This window comes from Hippichthys cyanospilos, chromosome 12, assembly GCF_059441005.1.
Source record: "Hippichthys cyanospilos isolate Australia breed blue-spotted pipefish chromosome 12, RoL_Hcya_1.0, whole genome shotgun sequence".
Classification (NCBI taxonomy): Eukaryota; Metazoa; Chordata; class Actinopteri; order Syngnathiformes; family Syngnathidae; genus Hippichthys; species Hippichthys cyanospilos.
Window position 1 is genome coordinate 15,628,401 of NC_142380.1, and position 24,945 is coordinate 15,653,345.

Here is a 24,945-nt window from a genome sequence, read left to right on the forward strand (position 1 = left end):
CACACTATCAATATCAATATCTATCTTTATGTAATTTTAAGATCTGCTGTGTAGACCTTAAAAATCAAAATAAAACTCCTGATAAATCAAAACTCAAAACTATTCTGTAAAGTCTAATCAAGTTACTCATATAAAAAATATTTGTTTATATTAATTCATTTTTATGTATTGTGTATTTTTTACATACAACATAGTGAAACCTAATATACTTTGGTTTGTGAGATTTTCTTTCCACTGTCCATACACTTATTAAATTGCTGCTGTACAAAAGTGAATACAGTATATCCAGTTCAGAGTGGTTACACCCAGACTCAAGTGAAAAGTGTACTAATCACCCTAAAAGTTAATTGTGGAGTATGACACTCCATGCCGTTCTTAGGTTTTCTTAGCAATCAGCATGACTGCACAATATTTACTTTGTGTGAACGAGAGCAAGATTACTGTCAAAAAGATACATGATTAACCATTTGAGTCAAAATTGAGCGGGTATTAACATTTTTCTTGTGTGAATATAAATTGGGTGGGAATTAACATTTTTATTGTGACTCCAAATCAATATTGTATAAGTTAGAACTTTTTCAACGCTGATGCCAAGCTAGTAATCAGAGGAGAAGAAAACAAAGATGGCGGATTCCAATAGCATGGAATGCGGAACTTTCAACAGCTCATCACACTTCAATGTTAAGCATATCATATGCTCATTCACTGTACATATGTAATAGAATACATTTGAAAATGAAATAATGACTAATAAAAAATCAATAAACAAAATAAAACAGGAAAAATAATTCATAACATCCAGAAATAATTTCTTTGGAATAAAAATCAAACCCTCACATTTTTTTTAATTGTAGCCACAAGAAAAACTTCCATTCCCACAAAATTTCGATTCATACTCACAAGAAAAAAAAATAGACAGAGATATGAATGCATAATCGTGTGTTCTTTAACCATAGAATTTGCTTGGCCCTCCGACAATTCTGTGTCGGTGGTAATTTTCAGTTTTGCTATTGAATGTATTTGAATGAATTGCAAAAATGCAAATTTTGCCGCTCAAACTCCGATAAAAGACCACTTACTATTTCAAGCGTTGTATACCACTCTGATATATATGGAATTGTCATACTTATGTGACATCTTATTGGCTGATTGCAGCCTCTCAATAATATTCATTCTCTAGGCATAACAACGTGTAAGTTTTGTGGGTATTTGTCTTCATGTGTGTGACCTGATATCTGTCCGAGTGGTGGGCGTCTTCAGATGACAACGGCGAGACCACGGGAGACTCTCCCTCACGCTTGATGTGCACTGATAACAGCATTGACTAGACAGGGAGAGAAATTTAGAAAAAAAAATTAAAAGCACATAACATATTATCGAAGTAGTCCTTTTAAATTAAAATAAGTCGCGTGATGGGAAAGGGAATTTTTGCCCTTGCAGAATTTTGGGAGCGTTTTTGCCTCAGATGCATGCAGAAAAACATCATTGATAATGACTGTAAGCTACTTGCCTTTGTCTATAAAATTCCTTCCACTGATGAGAGTTAATGTTTATGAGATGTTCAGGGGAATCAAAGAAGGAGGAGATGTTGAAGATAGAAGATTAAGCCGAGGGAGGAGGGTTAAACATTGAAAAACAATATAAATGTCTTGGACTGGGCATTCATAAATCTGCCTCCAACAAACATGCACACACATACAAAGTGTTATCCTCATGGAAAATTTTGACAAAGGTAGAGCAGTAAATTTCCTAAGGAGATAATAATAATCATTACGGTTGTGCTCCCATGTTCTTCATAGTATAGGGGTACACAGAACAGAATCATAATTGTTGTTGAATTGTTTTGACATTTTTTTAAGGGTTTGGATGCATTTTGGGGGGCTTGGGATGCATTAGGCTAAAAATGCATCTATTTTTGAAAGATTCACATCATAAAACTAATCCCGGAACAAATTTCGTCAGCAGGTGGCTCGGTGAGGCAGTGGTTAGCACATATGCCTCATAGTTCTGGGACCAGAGTTCAAATCCACCTGGCTCGGACCTTCCTGTGTGGAGTTTGCATGTTTCTCTCGCATTTTTTCTCTTCTCAGTGTGCCCTGCAATTGGCTGGCACCCAGTCCAGGGTGGCCCCCGCCTACCGCCCAAAGACTGCTGGGATAGACATCAGCAAGCCGGTGACCCTTGTGAGGATAAGTGGCTCTAGAAAATGGATGAATAGAATTTCATGAGAAGAGGTACCACTGTATTATTGTTGTCTCCATAATCAAATAGGTTGAAGTGCTCAACAAAAGTAATACCCTAATATGTAAGAATTTACCACCATCCTGTACTGTAGTGGTTGTCGTAAATTGAACATTATGCTTGGTATTTTTATGCTACTAAGAGTGTACATGTGCAATGTCCCAGTCAGGTTTATTTAACAAGATTATTCAATGAAATGTTGGTCCAAAATATAATATGTATAAACCAACTCAATCAAATAGTATGATTATTTTGACAAATATATTTTGTTTGTGGATTTGTATTGTGTAACAACAATTCACTAATTTACAGACTCCAGTGACCATAACATTAGATACCGCTTATGCAATTTGTTGAGATACACCAAAACCAACATCCTGGTTTTAGTCCTGGTTTTAACCAAAACTCATACCATACACAATCTCGCCGACCAAAAGTTTAAAGGATTGTTTAGAATTAAGTGCTAATTTTAATTAAGTTTTCCATGAAGATATGTCTTGCTGATAGAGGATTCTGGGATGCAATTACATTGTAGGGGGTAAGTCATTCAAGCAACCAATGGCCTGCACTCAATTTCCATTTTGCTACGGGAGAGGAAATGCAAGATTCACATTTTTTACATTCCCTATTTAAATATGTTCTTTTTTTTTTTAATAATTTCAACCTCAGCAATACTTTGTTTTACTTGTAGTGTATGCAACAGATGAAATATAGACAAATTTAGACAGCTGATAATGAAACCGTCTTCTAAAAATGTGAGATAGACTGGTATAAAGAAATACCTGACTTACATCAAATCACAGCCATCTTGAGGCATGATAACGTTCCAGTAGTTGTGATTGGCAATTGCGTCACACATGTTTTCTGAATGTTTTCAAATGAGGGATTGTATAATATTACTACATACTACACTTAAATTGCAGAATAACTACAGAATCACAACTCTGATGTTATTTTTGAGTGTTGGCACTAAAACAGAAAAAAAGAATAGAATCAATGCAATTAGAAGGGTGCACCTGATAAACATCGCCTTAGAAATAATTGTCAAATTTTGCCCTCCAGTGGTGCTGGAAGGATGGAACAAAATAGAAAATTGGCCCTCTAGTGGTGATGGAAGGGTGGGCAAAATTAGGCTGTTGTACATTATTGCTTGGCTGGAAAAAAATGACGGAACGATGAAAGGGGGGAATGTCGGACCACAAAAATACTGTAAGTTGCCCACCTCTGAATTTGGGAATATTGGAGGGACAAACCATACAATGGTGCATGATATGAGGCAACAATGCACAGAAATGTGTAACAAATGCATATGTCCGAATTAAGGAAAGCCATTGCACCTGAATGTTTTTTTCTCAGCGTATTAGAGTTTTGAGGTCATTATATTTTATTTACACAAAATTACGACATATTGCCCAACATTTTTGCAAAGGAGTCTCTAGAACACAATTTGCAATAAGTCAGTACATATTCAAAATAATTCGGCTGTAGTTTAAAAAGCAAAATGTACCGTTCCACTCATGGCATTAAATTAGATTTGCTCATACCTGCTCAAATCCACTTAAAACCACACGTACCCCCTGAAGTGCCTTCACATACTCCTCAGGGGTACACAATTAGAGTACTGTTGCTCTACTCGAGGAAAAGAGAGCAACAGGAAGCAAAATATTAAAACATAAAATACTCGCAAGAAGGTACACTATGGTTAAGACCTTTCCCAACACTGGTGGGTGATTAATACCATGGAGGAGATGGCAGCATATGCACCACATTGGGCCTCTCCACCCTTCATGGCCTGCTGCTGAATACTAAACAACAACGAGGAAATGCATAGTCACGGTCCTCTCCCCCGAACCTCTCTGCTCTGCCTGACACTCTCAAAACCAAACCCGCCCACAGTTTTGTAAGTACCAATCTACGCAAAGGTCAGTGCCCAGAGGGGCATGGCATAATGACAATGGGTCATGAAATTTTAAGATGGCTCTAAGATTGCATTCCTGTGTATTTGGCGGTTATTTTAACTCTAGCAGATTATCAAAAGTCCAAAAGCTATTTAATTATTCAAAAACAAGTCTAGCAGGCAAATATTGCTTATCAGGAAAGAAGACATGTTTGCTTTAATTGTTTATTTGGCAGAAAGTTATGTCATTTGTGTAGCCTGGAAAGTTTGATGCATTTAGATCTCTTTCCTTCATAGTTCCATCATGTTCTTTCTGTCTCCTCTTTGTGACTCTAATTGGAAGAATCACAATGTAGTGCCTCTTGGCCTGTTATCTGTTGGCCAACAGGAGACTGCCAGCGTCTGAATTTTGTTTATGTGTGTTACAGAGGGTCTTAGCTCAACAGCTTTCCCTATACATGTAGTCAAGCAGAAAATTCTCACAGTGACAGTTTTGTTACAACATATTCATGAATTGTCTGTTGTTGCATATGTCTTTTTTTTGTAAAATGTATCTTTTAAAAATCAATAAGAGATGTTTTTTTGCAGCTGCCAGGTAATGTTTGTGTTGTGTCTGCAGTGGGTTTTTAAGAGCTTCCGGGTTCCATGCCTGGGGGCGGAGTTGCCAGCTGCTCATCCGTGGGCCATCGGCCATTAATCGACTATTTAAGGGCAGCAGCTCTGTATCTGTATCAAGTATTGGAAGATACAATGATGACAAGCCCCATCCAAAAGAACCCTGATTTCTCTTTCATCATACAATACAGAACATTTAGATCAGTAGGTTTGTCTTAAATTTATACATAATATAATAAAAAATATATTCCTACTGCATACACTGTGTATATGCATTGGTATACTGCATTAAACCATCAAACCATGACAGCTCAGCAGTTCTCATCAGATCTAGATTATGCTGTGCATTTTGTTTCCACAATTTATCCCTTGTATACACATACAAACACACGCACACACTCGCACACACACACATTGATCTTACCTTGGGAGTTCCTGGGGTGACTGCTCCATCCTTGGGTGACGGTATCTTACTGCTGCTGGAGAAAGAAGAGCCAGAATATTAATATTCAGGGAGGCTATGTAATTAACAGCTACATCCCAACTGTTATTTGATTTTTACTAGCTTTCATCCTAATTTCATTCTATTTAAAATGCATTCTAAACTAAACAATACACATTCAGTTAGTAAGTAGTTACAGTTCAGTTAGTAAGTATATACAGAAATGTATCTTACATATTCATCAAAGCAGTTTCTACTCTCACCACAACTTGAAATTCTGTTTGTATATGCATTTGTGTGTGTATTTGTGTATGTGTGCATATACGGGTGTGTGGTGTGTGTATGACAGCTCTACCTACACCAACAAAGAGAATAAACACGGGTGACATAGTCAAGCTGCCGTGTAATGCCAGGAAATCAGCCAACACTCCTCTCCCCACTTTTTCTCTCTGTGTTTCTGCCACCTCTCTCCTCCCGCTTTCTCTATTTTATTCATTACCAGGAACCTCTGCAGAGGCATCAACTATAACAGCCACCTCAAACTGCTTGTTGACAGTGTCAAACAGCGACAAGAGATGGAGGGGAGGGAGAGTCAGATGAAGCCAGGGGACAGTGGTTGAATGCCTGCTAGGATAGGAGAAAATTGCCATAATGACAGGGGGAGAAAGAGAGTGGGGGAGAGAGAGAGAGAGAGAGAGAGAGAGAGAGAGAGAGAGAGAGAGAGAGAGAGAGAGAGAGAGAGAGAGAGAGAGATTAAAGTACTGTATAGGGAAAAGGTATTGTGGCAGTGTTCTAGATGAAATGTAAGGACAAAGGATATGGAAGAAAACCAGGAATGTAAAAAAATGCTAAGAAGATGGAAAGTTGAAAGATGACAGAAAAGGAGAGAGTTTGTGGAACATCCTCTCATACAGCAGCACACAGGAATTTGCCCAGTTCTATGAATTTTTGATGGCTGAGGGTTGTGGGGCTGGAAAAGTTCTGACTGCTTGCCATGTTAAAGAAAGAACCGAGTAGAAATGAGCAGAACACCAAAGTGAAACAAACACATAGATTGGCAGCAGGATAAGGGAGGGAAGAATAAAAGACACAAGAAAACGATGTTGTGCAGGGATAATGAGATGTGAAATGAAAAAGGTGAGGAGGCCTGAGGACATGGTGGCAGTTTAAAATAAGTACAGTGGAATATCGATTTAACCTACCCAGAACCAATGGACTTCAATATTTAATGGACAGAATATAGTTTCTAGTCTACTCACTCGCTGTACGGTATCTGTCTGTAAAAGTATGACCTGTCCCACAGTTTAGTCCACCTCCCAATTGCTCTAAAGTCTAGTCCATGTAAGTTGTAATATTATTTTTTTTCATTTATCTGTTCCTCAGAAAATGTTGAAGAATGGCATTTGCCAACTTCATCATTGAGTAGGTAACATTCAGTCGTTAAAATTCAAAGCTTAGACCAGAACCTGTAGGGAAAATCGTTAGCCAAGTAACAGTATAGCTGTGTGACTGACCATCCAACATAAAACAAATGAATGTTTTCTTCAGATAATATGAATTTTGGAACAAGGAAAACACGCATTTATTGACATTCCGGTTGTATAGAAATGTGTCAAAGCAGCTGCTGCAGGTAAACAATATAATTTTAAACTTCTTACTTGTTGTTCTTCAGCTACCTGTTCTTATTTATTTTCAAGCAAGATTAAATTTGTAGTATACTATAGGCCACCGAGGGCCACCTATCCCGCATGTGTTTGATGTGTCCGTCATCCAATGCAGCTGATTCAAATGATCAGGTTTGTTGTCAGGCTTCCGCTGAGAGCTTGCTGATGAGCTGATCATTTCAATCAGGTGTGGTAGGAGGACAGAAACCTCCAAAACATGCCGGATAGGCGGCAATCGAGGACTGGGTTTGGACATGCCTGCTTTAGGCTGATGACACTAAGTGGCCGCTATGGTTCGACCTCCATTGCTACATATCATAGCCATAATCAATCCACCCACATGGAAAATTGAGGAGCTCTCTAGGTAATACAGTATAGGAATAGGTTAGCAAAAAAAGATGACAGAAGAAAAGGTAAGTCATAGGAAATTAATGTCAGAATGGAGAAATTAAGCTAAACTCCCAAACCTGATTGTTGTTTCTTATTTTCAACCATTCTGAGTCATCTGCTAAAGATAGGCCACGCTCAAGTAAAAGTGAATTGATCATGAAAGAAGGGGAGGAGGGTGATGAGTACAGGGGATGGAAAGGATGTGAGCTATGTAGATTACTTTGCCCCATGAGTCACCTGAGGTGTATAGGGCGTGAAAGATTTCCATTTGCTCAACTATGTGTGATATTCGTGTCCATTGATGAGAAGCTGCAGACCATGAAGAAGCAAAAGACCTCAGTCACATGAGACGATGTTTAATCTAACCTGTGTGACATGAACAGATACACTCATGGAAAAGAAATAGGAAAACAGAGTGAAGGACATGTCTTCGTAGATGACATGTAGCTGCAGTAATTAGAGGCCTAATCTAACTCTGTCATCCTTAACACGTGTACACACGTACACACCTTAGTTTCCAAATACACAACTATTTCATTCAGCAAGCTCAGGTCTTCATTAAGGGAAAATTTACAAGCAATTGGACCAAATTCTCCCTGTCACTTTTAATGTAGGCGGCAACCGTGCAGACACAGAGACAAAGAGTGTGCAGATAAAGTGAAAACAGGCGATATTTGTAGTAAATGAAATCCACATATGAGAAGGATTCTGTCCATTAAAAATTCTCACCTCTTCTATAATGTCTTCCAATCATTATTGTAATCATTTTATTTCCCATTGTTGTAGTCATTAAAGTACAACGTTTCATCAGTACAATGAAGAGAAAACATTTGAAAAATAATACCATTTGCTTAATCGACAATGCCTACAGAATCCATTAATACAATTACCGGTAATGATCAGTTGTCAATAAGAATTTTCACTGACATAAGAGTCGTTTGACATAAGATTTTACTATTTTGGGTTGCCATGGTGTAGAATGGCACCTTACATTGGAAATTAAATGCTGAGCATGTCACAGGTCTAGACACCCTGTTGAGAAACTCATTTTGGCCGCTTGTATCTGGGAGTTTGTTCTTTGGGTCACAATTCATAGATCATGACCACAGGTGAGGTCAGGAACATGATGGACACTTAAATCAAATGATTTGGGTTTTGGCTCAGCTCTTTCTTTACCACAACATAAACTGAGGATTCAACTCTTACCTAAGGCACATGTTGGCTAGCCTTTCTATTTCTGTTTCCATGTGCTCTTGTAGCTCCCCAGGCCTGAGCAACACTTGGCAGATGGGGCAGATTGGAGCCTGGCTGTCATACAGTGACATTTTCTTTTTACCTGGAAACAAAAGAACAAAAACAAAATATGAGTTAAAGCAAGTGGTATTAATGCAATTTGGTTTCACAAAGTCAGTGACCGAAACGATTGCAAAATGCGTCATCATCCTTTGTCCTCAGGAGGTCATTACATCCACACGTCCATGTCCAGTCAACCTCTAGCAACGCAACATGGCTCTGGGGTCATGGATTTATAACTTTAAAAGCCTAAGTAATGACAAGATAACTACCATATGAAATCAGTTAGGTGTTAGATGGCAGAGGAGTTGTCTATGCAGCTTTTGTTAACCAACATTGTAGAAGCAAGCAGACCCAACCAACATCTGAATCCATCCATGTTCACAAACATGAACATTAAGATGAGATTTATTATATACGCTCCATTTTGTATTGTTTACTTTCCTGTGTTATCTTATTTTGAAATATATGTTTTCTGGGTTAGGGTTAGAAGGCTGCGCTGTAATTCCTGCTTATGTTCTCTGTTCGTCAATTAGCTTTTAGCAGTGTTTGTGTTAGCCAAGGTTGTGTCCCGTTGCACCAAACATGTCCGATAGATGTCGTCGATTATACTGTCATGCAAACTTCATTGACTGCAATTCAAATGTATCGTTTGTTACAGTGTCCACGTAGTCGAGCTGAACCAAACATTATTTAATTTCCCAAACCACGGAGAGCCGCAACATAAGGATGAAAGAACCGCACTCGGCTCCGGAGCTGCAGGTTGCTGACCCCTGTCTAGCATCAGCAGATGCCAGCATATCCACGTGTGCGGTCTATAAAAATACAGCCATTAGTCTTAGGTCAAGGCAGTGAAAAGTGGATTAAAGAAAGTGTCTGCCATGGATGAGATAATGGTATATGGACTCTGCCAACACTATCTTACTTCATTGTCCTTGATCGACAGGTGCAGAGATGGGCTCACCTGTATTTGTGGCTGCAAAGTAAATGCTCACATTGTCTGTATTACAACCCTTGTGTCAATCTTAAGTATGCATTAGTGCCAGCAAAGTTGAAGTGGAGGTTCATAGAGAACACCTCATATCATTATATTATTTTATTTATACAAATTTATTATAAATATTTAAACATGTTTTTTCTGAATGCCTCATAGATATCGTTCACAATTTGTTTTGTGTTCACTTTTTTTAAAGACATCTTCTTTGTGTCACATAATCACAATATATATTTTTTTCCGTTCCCTTGTTTTTCATATTTTCAGCACACAACCTCTCTCCGACTGCCTTCTTATTGTCTTGACAAGATAATTTGAGTCATGCTGAAGCTGCCACTTTTGAGCATTACAAACAAAGAATAATCCAAACCTTTTGTGCGGTTGAAGGTGCTTTTTTTCCTCAAACAAAAACAACCTATATCAACCCAAATTGGATCTGCTTCATAAGTATGCATTGGAATTCTCTTCAGTAATGTCTTTCTGAAAAAAAAATGTTTTTATGAATTTATTTTTGGTTTAATGTCCTTATCAGAGGTTGTCAAATGGATGCATGTCAAGTTTGACTCATCAGCAACAAGATCTATTCCAAATAAGTGGACAGTAACTGACTTGCCTTATAGTGAATCTTATATTTTGTTTAAAAGTCACACACAAGATCTGCAAACTGGTGTAAAATGTCACGTTATTTTGTGTTGCATTAAATTTATATCATTTGCGCTGTTCTTTTTCCTTTTCATTTTTTCCTTTTCTCTGTCAACTATTCCCCGAGGGATGTGAATGATTGTAGGAAGCAATGGACAGATAAATCCAGGGGAGGAGACGAAGAGGGTACATGTGGGGGGGTATAGAGGAATGGGGTGTGTTGTTGATGTCGCACACCAGTCTTGTCAGTGGCCTAAAGATGATTAATGTCGGAGGAAAACACGCACACTCAGACACGCAAACACGTGCACGCATGCACAGGCACACATTCACCTTCTTCTTGCATGTTGAAGTCTACGCCCCAAACTTAAAAAAAAAACTGGGTGCTTTTACTTCACAGGCTGCTTGGGGAGCACAGGACCACACCAAGTAAATGACCAGCGGAATGAAGATGAGAACATGAGGAGGATGAGAAGTGATGAGGATGGAAGGAGAAGAAGACCGGGACAATAACACGGAAATAGGCCTGACAGGACTTTTTAGTGTGGAGATTCCTCAGAATGCCAATTGCTGACGGGTACAGCAAAGAAGGGATGGATGAATGCATGGATGGAGGGAGGGGGGGGGGGGGGCATATAACTGACAGCTATGATTGAGAGTAGGCCAGCTTCCCCCTAATGTACAAAGATGGATCGGCCCATCTTTTTATGATTCTTCAATTGTCTTTCCACCAGCCCTTCCCAAACCTCTGTAGAGCTCTCACTTTTTACAGTTCACATTCTCCAAATCTCATCCTTTTGTTCCTACTACCTTCATCTAACCTCCAATCTTTCTCACACATTTTTGCCAGTTGCTCATCTCTCGGTTTTATCAATGTCACGTGGTCTTTTTGGATTTGGTTCACTCTGTAGAACAGAATGTCATAGAACAAATGCACTTCAATACTATGGTAAATACTTTATGTATCCTAGCGCTGCAACGATTAATCAACAACTGATCGATTATTAAATTAATCGATCATCATTTTTGATGACCGATTAGTTGTTTCAAGGCCTAGTTTATTTTAAAAAATGACAACCCTTGGAAATGCAGTCTCTTTAAGTAAATATCAGGTTTCTATAGTGCTCCACACAAGGATAATCATTAACTTTGTGTTGAATAAAAATAAAACATTTGCTCGTTTCTGAATTTTTAAATCATTCATATTTTACATTTTCTACATTGTCCATTTGAAATGTATTTATTGTTAATAAGTTAAGGGAAATTAAGACCTGATTTTTAATCCAATTCATAGGTGAATTGACACGATGAATGGATTTTTACAATAACCGTTGCAGCCCTATGTATACTTGGTTGCAAGATAACATCATGTACATCAGTCAGTAAACTTAATATGAAATAAGGTTACATTTTATAACTTGGACATAGTCTATTTAACTTCCTTACATCTTCATAAATTAGGTGTAATGTATATTTATGATTAATTAGACCCCAGAAACCTGTTCCGTGTCAAAAAGTATAATGAATAAAAGATGAGTCATTCCAATCAAATAATGCAAGACTATTAAACTGCATGCCAGCATATATGCATTTGTGTTTGCGCAGTACACACACACACACACACACACACACACACACACACACACATACACACACACAAGCATACAATTTTATTATTGGAGCCTTTAAAACTGTCAGTCAGACCCTTTAGAGTCACGAAGCCTGATTCAAAGTGAGAGACCTTTTTCAAGATTATTTTCTTAAATAACATGAGATGCAGCCCGAACCTTGAGACTAATGAGCAATCAAAGCATCCAGATGGTGAGGAGGGACGGATGCATCGTCTGGAAGAATGGTGAGGAAAGAGAAACGAGTCCATGTTTTCTCATCTTTGTCCTTCATCATCATTTGAGCAATCCTTCAGAGTTGTTTTTCACCTTTTAACCTTTATTACCTTATGTTGCTATTCTCTTCCCCCCCTTGCTGTGTATTGCTTTCTTGAACCCTGTCCATTCTTACACGCCAAGTACATTTGGACAAGCGTTTGCCTCTGTTTCAGCAATGTTCTTTCTTCCTCACTCTGTCTTCACATCATGAAGCCTCACTCGTATATCCCTGTGTTGCTTTGGTTCAGATGAAGTGGGAATCGATAGATTGAAGATAGTGCAGGCTCCCAGTCAAAGAGTACAATGGGCTGAGGTAAAAGGCCACCTCCAGAGAGGACAGGGATTGTCAGCTCAATACTCACTCTCAATGGAGGCAAAGATAAAAAACCATTTGGGATGCCCTCATGGCTCAGTGGGCTAAGAGGCACACCGTGTACTCACAACACGGCTTCAAATCCCATTTAATGACCTGCATTGCATGTCATCCCTTCACTTTTATCTGACATATAATACCAATGTCTCAGGAAACACAGGTTTGCTTTCGTACTTAAATACCGCATGTTGCAACTCTACATACTGTATACATACAGAAAATACAATTTCATTTATATTCACTCATCTGACACGAAGCGGTCCACTTGCCTTGTACTTTAATGTTTATTTGTATTTTATATCTTACAATATTGTTTGGATTCTGCCGTAAATTACAAAACCAATTAGCTAATGAAGGCTTAGCATGTAAAATGAGTTTAAGTACAGCAATAAGAATGCAAAAAACGAAGGGCCGGGGATTTACAAGTTGGCACATATACAGAGCTATACACTCACTGTCGCGCACTAACAAAATGCAAAGCACACAAGCACTTTTCCCAAATGGAATTACAAACATGTAGAAGCTTTTTGTGCCCTTGAACAACTATCTTCTCCTTGTGTGTGCGTGAACAAACACACAGTTGCAATTCGGCCCTCCTTGTTGTTGGAATAAATGAGTTTTCTGACATGCATCAAGTGTTTACGCCTGCTTAGCCCTCTTTTCTCGCCTCCCACTTCTCTGCTCCCTTTTCCCCCTCCTTCCACTTGCCAGGCCCGTTAGCTATAACACCCGCCAACATCGGTAAACAAGGAAATCTCTCAGCTGCAGCCCAGCGCGTAACTGCATTACAGAGCCCGATAACCTCTTCAAATAATGTGCGATAAGGGGAATTTGATTTGATTCACAGAAAAGGGAAAGACGGCCACTTCTGTTTCCCCTCAATCACGTCCTTTTACTTTCTTTCCCTGCTCCTCTTTCTTCTAATTTTCCCTCTCCTTATATCGCACAATTTTCTCCACACCTTCTCTTTACTTAGCTAAAGGGGTCCAGGCCTCATCTTGTCTCAAATGTGCCTCGCATCCACCTCTTGCTTTTACCCGGAATGACACCACCTCGCATCCGCAATCAAATAAATACCACCGATGTGTCAGCCTTCATTTTGACTCGTCCGTCTTTTCTCGACGACAATAGGAGGAAAGGTTAGGAGACTTTGCAAAGCCATCATCTTCATAATGATAAATTTGAGCCCAAAACCAGGGATGGTATTAACACAAATGGGTCTAGCAAGGTGCCTCCAGGAGAGATGATATGTTTTTTTCCTAAGTGAGCTGTGATTTAAGCGAGCAAGACACTGAGCTGATTGTTGCCTCTGTGTGTGCTCATGTGCTAAATAGATGGGTCTGTGTGGCTCATTCGGAGGAAATTTGATGAAATGGAACGGGGGTCAACTTCAGTTTGCCACCTAGGTGGCGTTCCACTGCGCCATGTGTGTGTGCACACTTCCAGGGTCTTGACTCACTGGCGTGTGTGAGCGCTTGTGTGAATGTGCTTGCATGTTCACCCGCACTGACAGTGATGCATGGCACTTTTAAATCGCGCTCCTCCACGCCCCGCTCAAAACTCATCACCGGGCTCTTTCACTATCCTGCCCTCGCCTCTCTCCCTGGGGTTGTCACTTTTAGAAAAGCAAATGAAATGTCGGCATGGTGGGGAGGCGGGATCAGGAGATGTCTGGATATAGGGATCAAGAGGGGACAGGTGTGTGTGTGCGTGTGTCTAGGTGTGTGTGTGTGTTTGTGCAAATCGAGTCATATGCTTTGTATCTGTGCTTGCATGTTTTACAACAACTGCTAATAATAAAATACAATCACAGGACACATTATTGGGTAAAAATGTAGTGAGAAATGATTCAAAAAGACAATTTGCACTACACACTACACAGCTTAACATTCACTTAGTTTCGTTGCTGCAGTATGGTTTTGTGTACTGCTTTTGAGTAGTTCAAACTCATATATATATATATATATATATATATATATATATATATATATATATATATATATATATATGTGTGTGTGTGTGTGTGTGTGTGTGTGTGTGTGTGCAATAACATAAGAAAATTACATTTGGTCCGAAATTCCAGATTCAAGACAAAGAAAATAAGTTACTGCTTACATAGAATATATGTGCTGGTGATAGGTTGTAATACAGCGGATTTGAACATATAAATGATGCTAGTTTGCAAAACAAATAATTATAAATAAAATGCATAATCGATTAGTTGTTGATTGACAAATTAATTATGGAGCTAAACTGCAACTGTCAACTGCAAAGACACAAACCTTTTTTAGTATTGGATACATATATTTTTCAAGGTTATTAATGCAGTTGTGTCTATTTCAAGGCATTTTACAGAAATAGGCACATAAATTACCACATCAAAACTTATCAGCTGAGTTGTTTCCTGGGACCTACAGATAAATGATGATCTAATGATCTTCGTGCACATGTGCGTTTTTGTGTGCATCAGCTTGTGTAATGGTGGGTTTTACTCCAGGGACCTTGCGGCGTGTGTCTGCCTGAAAAACCACTGACCAACCACTGACAGCTGTTTATTCAATCAATCAATGTGACGTGTGTGGAGGTGTATGAGTGCATGTGTGTTCGTTTGTAATACAGTGAAAAAAAAAATGGTGAAGGAGATAGAAGCAAATTTATGGGGCAAGAACTACTCACTGACCCACTGATAAAAGGAATATCTTTTTAAGATAAAAGCCTTAAACAATGGCTGAGCTAAGGAATGTAGTTTTTGAGGGGATTTTGACATACACTAAGTCAGTGTACATGCACTTATCACAAAAACCTCATGTATACTAATGTACACTATGATATGAAAATTGCCTGGTCTTTTTGTGTTTGTGAGCAGTACAGAAAGCCTAACAATAAAATAAGCATTAGTGTGCTGCTGATTGATTTCAATATTGAAAGAGATGCTATTCCCGACGTTCCAAACCAGTGTGATTGTCCAATCTACCTCGGCATATTAATGAGAAATCAGATTTCTTCTATTCAAATTTGCTATTAGTCTTTAAGACAGCGTACAAAATATATCCTGCCTATTTAAGAGTGGCAGAAAGAACCATTTTTGGATGTTCTTTTCTGACAGCCTCCATTTCATTTCGCCTTCCTCAGCTGGCGATAAGAGGAGGGCCACCTAACGAAGAGGTGTGGGCGTGAGGCCTGTCGGTGCTCATCTCCATGTCAAAGGGTCTACCGGGGAACATGCCGTCTGGTTGGTGGCAGGGGGAGTATCAGCAAGTAGGAGGCAGAAGCCTGGACTCAGCCCAAATCATTGTAAAAAAAAAAAGACACATCTTGTTTTGTTTGAACAGATGTCATATTCTGACTTAAAGTGTTCCTGCTGGTTTGAAGGACAATATATAGAAACTTAATCATTAAAAACTGCATTTGAATGTGTGTGTGTGTGTGTGTGTGTGTGTGTGTGTGTGTGTGTGTGTGTGTGTGTGTGTGTGTGTGTGTGTTTATAACCGATTGTATTAAAGCAAGCTTCAAACAACTTGAGTTAATTATTTACTGAGACAAAATGGACACAGTTATCCCATGGAAGGCATGGAGACATGACATGACCTCACTGATGGTCGTCTTTCTTTCCATGAATATCCTATGTATGCCATTTTCGTCGTGAAATTGTGATGGATGTCTGTCAATCAAGCAATTTTTCAATCGTCAATACTAATGAAAGCTCCTTCAATCTAACAGTATTGACTATGGAACATTGTAAGATTGACTCATTGGTCACAATGTGAGCAAGAAAAAGAGGCATAGTTTTCTAGGTTGAAGCTATTTAATGCACGTGATCATGTCATGTTTATGACAATGTGAAAAATGTAAAAAAAAAAAAAAAATCAGAAAAAAAATGTTCTGAAGGTGGTTTGCTATTAGTTGGTAGGCCTGCTATTGTTTTTTCTTATATATTTCACATTTTTATTAACTTTATTTTTAAATGTCTTTTAATCATGGCGTGATACTGAGGTATCTTTATAATAAAAAAATAAATAAACAAAAAGATATTGAAAAAATATTGAACCATGGCACAAATATGTCAGTCAAATCTCACTGGACTGTGTTCAGTTGTTTTTCCTTGAAAAATTACTAGAATCACTCAATGCCACAGTGCACAAAACATTGGTTATAGTTTCTTTTGGAGGGTCATAATTACTGTGAGATTTTTTGAGCCACATAAAATGATGTTCCTGGCCGGATCTGGCCCCCAGGCCTTGAGTTTGACACCCGTGCACTCAATTGTCGAGTCTACACATTATATTGCATGTTGGTATTTCTCTTTAGCGAATTAGTAAATAGAATTGCTTCTTTCATTCTGTCTACTTTTTACTTACAGTAATTTCTTCTGTGATTCCATTATCCTGCTTCCTCCCATTATCTCACTCTCCCTGCTGCTTTCATATGGTCTAGCGGCTGAATTAATTACCAAAGCCAATTAACGGTAGATTGGCTGATGTTTTAACTAATTAGCTATAATGAGGGTTGTGGATGCCCACTTGGTGTTAATTGAATCTTTACACAGAGGGAGGAGGGCACGGGAGGAGGGACAGATGGATAGCGAGATAGATGGATCAAGGCATGTGCACAGTTTACACATGCATGTACATGAGTGGTTATTGACGATATGCAGAGAACACTGTATAGCACCCAGCATGTTGGCAGTCTCGTTTACTATTAACATTTTTGGCCTTCACACCGAATACATATTGTGTTAATGAAAACATGAAAAATAGCACATTAATAATTCAAGGGCACCGCATTACAGTACCTCATTAAAAGTAGCACATTATTTGGTTATGGTTTCATCTCTCATATAACATTCTACTGAAGGAATTTATATTTAAAATATATAAAACTGCTTGGTGCATGTTTGTTATTGCAATACGTGCCCAACAAAGAAGAACAGCAGATTCAAATCTTAAATCAATGTCACACTGTCCTCTCTGTACCAGATTACCGTCTGCATTTACCTGAGCTTCATTCTCACCTGCCACATAATAGCAGGTGAAATGTAAAATGTATGTAATATTTCAAAGAATCTATGGTTTATCACAAGTCCTCATGAAAGGAGTAAAAAAAAAAAAATAGACATATTGTAATGCCCCGGAAGCGAGTAAGGATGCACTCAGTCGTCTGCGTGGCTCTAACACTTTATTTCAACAGAACAATGTCATAACGAATGCCTAGAACGAGCTGCTGTTGGCCACAACTCACGCCTACTCTAACTAACTCGTCAACCCGCGAGTTCTTCCTTCCGTCTTCGTCCCTTGTCCCTCCTACCTCACGTGACCTCCCCAGCAACGGTAACTCCTCCCCATCCATCCGCAACAATACATGGACATTACACTGCCCTCCCCGTTATGGAACCCCTCGCCCCGAGGGGTGAACAAAAAAATCGTCTAATCGCCGGGGTTGACGCCTCTGTCTCTGAGGCCGGCTGAGGCCAGGCCTGAGTCCATCCGCGAGTAGCTGAACAGGAGCGCTGGTAGGATGCTGGGGCCACGAGTCCACCCCATGATTCACGCTGTCACTCACCGCCGACTGCGTCTCGAACACAGGGACTCCGCTGCCCTGATAAGGAGCTAACCTGTCCCGGTGTAGAGCAACCCTTCTACCTCTAGGGGGAACCGCGACTCGATAAACCACCTCCCCCACCCGCTCAAGCACCCTACATGGCCCATCCCAGTGATAGTCCAACTTGGGACAGCGTCCCTTTTTCCGTTTAGGCGTATACACCCAAACTAGGTCACCCGGCTGGAAATCCCGCCCCTTGCTCCGCACATCATAGTTCCTCTTTTGACGCACACCAGCCTTCTCCAGCTGGTCTCTGGCGAACGCATGTGCTGTCTCTAGTCGATCCTGGAGCTTCCTGGCATACTCCAGCCCCGGCCGGTCTGCTGCGCTGTCTGGTGGTTTCCCAAACGCCAACTCCGCCGGTGTCCGGATTTCCCGACCCAGCATCAACAGGGCAGGAGTGCAACATGTGGAACTCTGCACAGCCGACCGATAAGCCATCAGTACCAGCGGGAGGTGCTGGTCCCAGTCCCGCTGGTGATCGGCAGTCAGAATGGCTAGCTGTTGCTGTAAGGTGCGATTAAAACGTTCCACCAGACCATCGCTTTGCGGATGCAAAGGGGTAGTGCGGGTCTTTTGTATGCCCAAGCGCTCACACAAAGCTGCAAAAACTTTAGACTCGAAATTCCTGCCCTGATCGCTGTGGAGAATATCTGCGGCTCCAAACCGGCTGAACATGCCATCCAACAGAGCATCAGCCACTGTCTCTGCTTCTTGGTCCGGCAGTGCGTATGCCTCCGGCCACTTTGTAAAATAGTCCATTGCACAGAGCACATACCGGTTCCCTCTGTCCGTCACAGGGAAAGGACCAATGATGTCCACAGCCACCCTTTCCATGGGCGCTCCCACCCCCTGTTGCTGTAACGGGGCATGGGACTGGTCTTGGGGTCCTTTGTACGCCGCACATTCGTCACACCGCCTGCAAAAGTCCTCCACATCCCGTCGATGCTGGCCCCAGTAGAACCCTTGTCGCAGCCTTCGAAGAGTCTTTGTGCTGCCAAAATGCCCTGAGCCAGCGCCGCCATGGCAAGCTTCTAGCACTGCCGCTCTCAGTGTTCTGGGGACCACTATCTGCCATCTCTCCTCCCCCGTAGCCGGCTCTATCCACGCCCGCTGCAACACGCCATCTTGCAAGCGCAATACAGCAAACTTGCTCCATAATCCCTTGGTGCCCACAGAGAGGCCCAACACGGCTTCCCAGGGTGGCCTCTTGCCGTCCAGGAGCCACTGTCGCACTGGGTTGAGATCGCGGTCTTCTTCTTGCTTGGCTGCCCAGTCGGTGATGTTCGTGGCCTCCAAGGTGCAGCAAGAAGGCCCATCAGCAGTGTCCTCTCCCCGCAGCTCCAACTCTCTAGCATCCCGGCGGTCACAGTAGCTACAGCCATCAGCAGCACATGGTCGCCGCGAAAGGGCATCAGCATTAGCATGCTGAGCCCCGGCCCGATGCACCACTGTGAAATGGAATGCCTGTAGTTCCTCCAGCCAGCGCGCCACTTGGCCCTCTGGCTCCTTGAATGACATCAACCACTGCAGGGCTGCGTGGTCCGTCCTTATGGTGAAGGGCACTCCACACAGATAGTATTTGAAATGCCGAGCAGCCAGAACAACTGCTAGCAGCTCACGCCTTGTCACACAGTAGCGCCTTTCGCTTTTATTGAAGATGCGGCTGAAGTAGGCCACCACTCGCTCACCCTCCGGGCCCGCCTGCGACAACACTGCCCCCATACCAGTGTTGCTAGCGTCCGTGTCCAGCACAAAAGGCAAAGCCGGGTCAGGCGGGGCGAGGACAGGAGCATTCATGAGAGACTTCTTGAGGCGGGAGAATGCCTCCTGGCAAGCCGGCGTCCAAGTGAAGGTTTGATTGTTCTGGAGGAGATGGAACAGAGGTGCCCCAATGCAAGAAAACCCCTTCACAAACCGCCTGTAGTAGGAGGCCAGCCCCAGGAAGCTCTTCAACTGCTTCTGATCTCGTGGTACAGGCCAATCCTTAATGGCTCTGATCTTCTCCTCCAGTGTGCTGATGCCAGCCCAATTCACTCGATGACCCAAGAACTCCACCTCCCGACGCATGAAGTGGCACTTCTCGGGGTGCAGCTTCAATCCAGCAGCCGCTATCCTCCCTAGAACCAGTCTCAATGACTCCAGCACAGCCTGGAAGGATCTTCCATGGACAAGGACATCATCCAAATACACCAGGCACTCTTGCCTTGGAATGTCAGCCAGTACAGTGTCCATCAGCCGCTCAAAAGTCCCGGGGGCATTGCACAGCCCAAAACTCATGACTCTGAACTGCCAGTGTCCTCTGGCGGTACAAAAAGCCGTTTTAGGTCTTGACTCAGCAGTGAGGGGGACCTGCCAGTATCCACTGCGCAGGTCGAGTGATGAGAACCAAGCAGATCCGGTCACCAAGTCCAGCGTTTCATCAATCCGGGGAAGAGGGTAACAGTCCTTTCTAGTCACCTTATTCAAAGGCCTGTAGTCCACACAAAACCGTGGTCTGGAACTTTTCTTCCTGGGCACCATGACCACGGCGGATGCCCACGGACTGTCGGAAGGCTCGATGACTCCCGCCTCGAGCATGGCCCTGACCTCCTGGTCTGCGGCTTCCTGCTGGACCAGGGGCAGCCGTCTGGGACGTACCTTGACGGGCCGTGCATCTCCCGTGTCAATGTGGTGCTCCACCAGGTGAGTGAGACCCACTTCATTCTCACTGAGAGCAAATATGCCCTCAAAGTCCAACAGCAATTGCCACAGCTGTTCTTGCTGTCCACCATCCAGGCCGCCGCAATTCCTCTCCCAGATGGACCGAATTGCCTCCATCCGGTCTCCACCTAGCCAGCTGGGGTTCGGCACCGCTCCCACTCGTGGTGAGCCATTTATTGCTGGGCAAGCGAACTCTACTTGCTCTACCGTTGACTGTCGTGGGGTCGAGCGTGGTTGTCCAAACTGGGAACCAGCCTCTTCAGGGCGAGCGGACTCTACCCGCTCTTCTGTTGACTGCTGTGGGTCAGCCGTGTTTGTGGCGACCCACTCATCGCCTTCCTGGAAGGCTGTGATCAGCTTCACCTGCTGACCACTCGGAAGGATGAGTACCCCAGCCCCCATGTCCAACACACAGCTAGCAGCCTTCAAAAAGTCTCTCCCTAGTATGCAGGGGTCACTTACATCGGCCACCCATGCGGAGTGAGTAGTTGATAAATTCCCCAAGGCAAATACAAATGTCCCCCTGCCCCTCATCTGGGCTGTTTCCCCAGTCACTGTCTTCAGTTTTGTGACCGTTGATCTCAAGACGGTCCCTGCTGGAACGACGTCAGGTCTCACAATTGTAGCAGAAGACCCAGTGTCCACCAGGGCTGTGCAGGAAATGTCCCCGATCCGGATCAAGACATGACTGGGATCCCCCACATCAGTCCAGCCCACCATTACAGGTGGCCCACTCGGGATGTGCATGTCCCCGCGCACAGCTCCGCTGCCTGCAGGCTGCATCCCCCGGAAAATAGCTGGAGGGATCCGTGTTCCCCGGGCTACACGGACCCTTCCCCATTTCCCTGCTGGTCCAACATCTTTGGGCAGCGCCGACGCAGATGCCCTGGCATTCCGCACGCCCAGCAGACAAAAGGACGTGCTCGTCGCTCACTCTTTTCCTCGCGATGATCTGAGCGAGTCCGAATAGCACACACCAGCTCCTCGACCCAAGCAGGCCTTCGCTCTTCCTCCCCCGACACTGACGCTGTCGCAACGGGGAAGGTTGAAGCCTGTGGTGTCCCCTTGGCCGCAATCTCCCACTCTCTGGCGAGGGCAAGCGCCTCTACGAGGTCTGATGGGTGTGCAAGCTGCACGTGTACGCGCAGATCATTTGGTCTGAGGGCCTGAATAAACTGGTCGCGTATCAGCTCATTTTGGACCTCTTTTGCCATTCCTGCATATGCACGCCGACCCAGGCCCTCAATCTCTTGGGCGAGGCAGCGAAGTGGCTCACCCGGCTGCCGATCACGCTGCTTAAACTCACAGCGCAGGGAGTCTTTCAGGTTGAACTCTCCAAAACGCCTCTGCAGCGCCCCCACCAGCGCCTCGTAATCGAGTCTCTCCTCCGGCGACAGCAGCAGCAGACAGGACGTAGCGTCCTCCGTTAGTGACAGCGCCAAGTGCACGGCTTTCGCTCTCTCCGACCAGGAAGCCGCCACCGCTGCCAACTCAAACTGAGCTTTATAAGCCTCCCAACTCTCCTTCCCGGAAAACTTGAGCGTCTTCATAGCGGCCAACGCGAGTCCCTGGGCGCCGCCATTACTGTTTACATCGTGCCGGGAAGCCGCCATCACGTCACAGCTTTTGGCGGACTCACAGACGTCTTTGCTCGCGCAGCCCGCTCCATGACATCCGCGTCCGAAGCAACTTGCCTCCGGCATGTCAATCGCACACTCCTCCGCCTCCTTCTTTACTCCCCGCCGAGAGCCGACGCCACTGAACATCCTTACACGCAACGATACGGGTGGCGAAATATCCCACTTCTGACACCAATGTAATGCCCCGGAAGCGAGTAAGGATGCACTCAGTCGTCTGCGTGGCTCTAACACTTTATTTCAACAGAACAATGTCATAACGAATGCCTAGAACGAGCTGCTGTTGGCCACAACTCACGCCGACTCTAACTAACTCGTCAACCCGCGAGTTCTTCCTTCCGTCTTCGTCCCTTGTCCCTCCTACCTCACGTGACCTCCCCAGCAACGGTAACTCCTCCCCATCCATCCGCAACAATACATGGACATTACAATATTTTGAAATCTTGATACAATTAAGGTAAAACACTATATATCTTAATAGACATGTATCAGGTATTTGTATAATTCCATGCCATTGAAATGACATTACCAAAAGTTAATTACATTATGTGGTTTGTCTGAATGCCCTTATGTGTCACATTACGCCAAATGATGACGTATCCCCGTCCTTCCTGCGATTCACCGTCTTGCTGATCGAACGGCATGAATACCCAAAGACTGTAAGGTGGCCATAAAAATCTGCATGGCCTTGTAAAAGGCTTAATGATTTTAAAGTTACACGAGAAAAGAGCCTGCAGTTTGTCTCATCTATCAACTCTAGCACCAGAGCCGTCGCCAAATGGCCCTGCCACCTAACCTGACTCCCTCCCTCTCAAGTGTCTGGATTTTGTGTGTATGCTGGAAGAGTACCATATTCGCTGCAGTGCTACAATGCATCAAGATTGTTTGTCTTCTTAGTGCCATTTAACTTGTAAGTAAGATAAACTCTCAGCATAGCGCTTTTCTTGTTTGTTGTTAGGGTATTTATCTGTAAAAAGAATAAAAGGGTGATTATAAAACAAAGCCCTGCAGCACTGATGTCATATACATCAGATATATGTGTAAATGCATGGCACCTTGGATTGCTCTGTGGCTGTGCTATTTTGCCAACCTGGATTCCTTCCTTTCATTTGAACTCGGCAGCATCTCTCAACATTCACTTGCAAATTTGGGGGGGAATTGCAATTCCTTGCAAGAAATACCCTTCTGAATTCAACAAAAGGAGCCAAAAAAATCTCATCTACAAAATCTATCAGTGGTCCTGAAAATTAGACATGACAATCAAGGCAGGCAAATGAGATGCTTTTACATTGCTGGGGCACGGCCTCCTATTTCCTTTCAACAATGCTGCGAGAGAACAACTAGGGCATTAAGATCCATATTTTTTGGGGCTATTGGTAGGAAAGAGCGACTCTAAACGTGCACCGATATAAAGCCATGCGCCACAATGGCAAAATGTAAATCAGATAAATATGAGGAATTGATGTCATTGAAATAGCCCTAGTCCGAAATCTGGTGAGCCTTTTGCACATCAGATACTATTGTCAGTGTGTGTGTGTGTGCATGTGTGTGTCTGTGTGCAGGATTGTCAGTGACTGAGAAGAACCTATTTCCTCTTGCTGAATCCCTGGCTCTAAATGATGGATTGATATCTCTCTTGTCATGGATTATATGTGAATATGTGTGCGAGTGCATGAGCCCTCTCAGCCTCTTGCTGCCTCTCCACTCAGACCCTTATCAGCTCTTGTCACAAACAGAGGATAGGGGATAATCCTTCATACAAGGGTAGCAGTCTGGCCTTCCATCTATCTTGCTGTCTGTCTGTGAAACGTCCACTATATTACGACCTCTCTCCGACGTCCAAAATAAAACACAGCTCCCTCATTGCAGTTGTGTGCATCGGCATGGTTTAGGGGGTGATCAATTAGGGTTGATGTATCAGTGTGCTGTTTTTAGTTGTAACCTATACATTTTGGCTAATCAATCTTGGCTAAAGTTAGGAAAAAGTACAGTACAAAACTACGGCATACGATTGACACTCAATAGTCACAGCATTATAAATGCCTGCATAATGTGACTGAGCTCCAAAACAAAAACATCCATTTTTTCCTTGTTCAATTTCAATGTGTTGATGTATTATTATTTGGATAAATTTGACATATTGTCGTTATAGGTTGTGCTTTTTCTCTCCACAACACAGCAAAATACAACTACAATAATAAACATGCATTATTGATTAAAAGGCACAAATATTGAGACATCTCTTGAATTTAATCTCATGTAATGCACAGGCGTGCCCAATGAAGTGGGTTGCCAAGAAAGGACAGGAAAAACTTTATGATTTCGAAGTTAAAACTTAACAACAATATGATGCTTTGTATTGCCGCAATGTGTGCTTACGTACGCGTGCTATCATGTTCCCAATGGGTGTTTTGGGTCACCTTGAGTTCTGAAATTGATTCAAGTATTGTTTATGAGCATTTACATTCTACAATTGGATTTTATAGACAATAACAACATCTCAAATAAAACGGCCTAGATGGAGTAAAACACGCCATCACCTTTGCTCCACTGAGTCTGAGAAATCACAT

General features: G+C 42.6%; 1 protein-coding gene across 3 annotated transcripts in view; it reads right to left on the reverse strand.

Moving 5' to 3' along the window:
* The window catches only part of rnf220a (ring finger protein 220a), a 157,323-nt gene that overhangs the window by 29,138 nt on the left and 103,240 nt on the right, over nt 1-24,945 (reverse strand). For all 3 annotated transcript variants that reach the window (XM_088430015.1, XM_088430018.1, XM_088430017.1), the window contains exons 3-5: nt 8,456-8,585; nt 5,178-5,232; nt 1,229-1,324 (exon numbers count right to left, since the gene is read on the reverse strand). In XM_088430015.1, the coding sequence (XP_088286141.1) occupies nt 1,229-1,324; nt 5,178-5,232; nt 8,456-8,585 (281 nt within the window). The remainder of the gene's footprint in view (nt 1-1,228; nt 1,325-5,177; nt 5,233-8,455; nt 8,586-24,945) is intronic.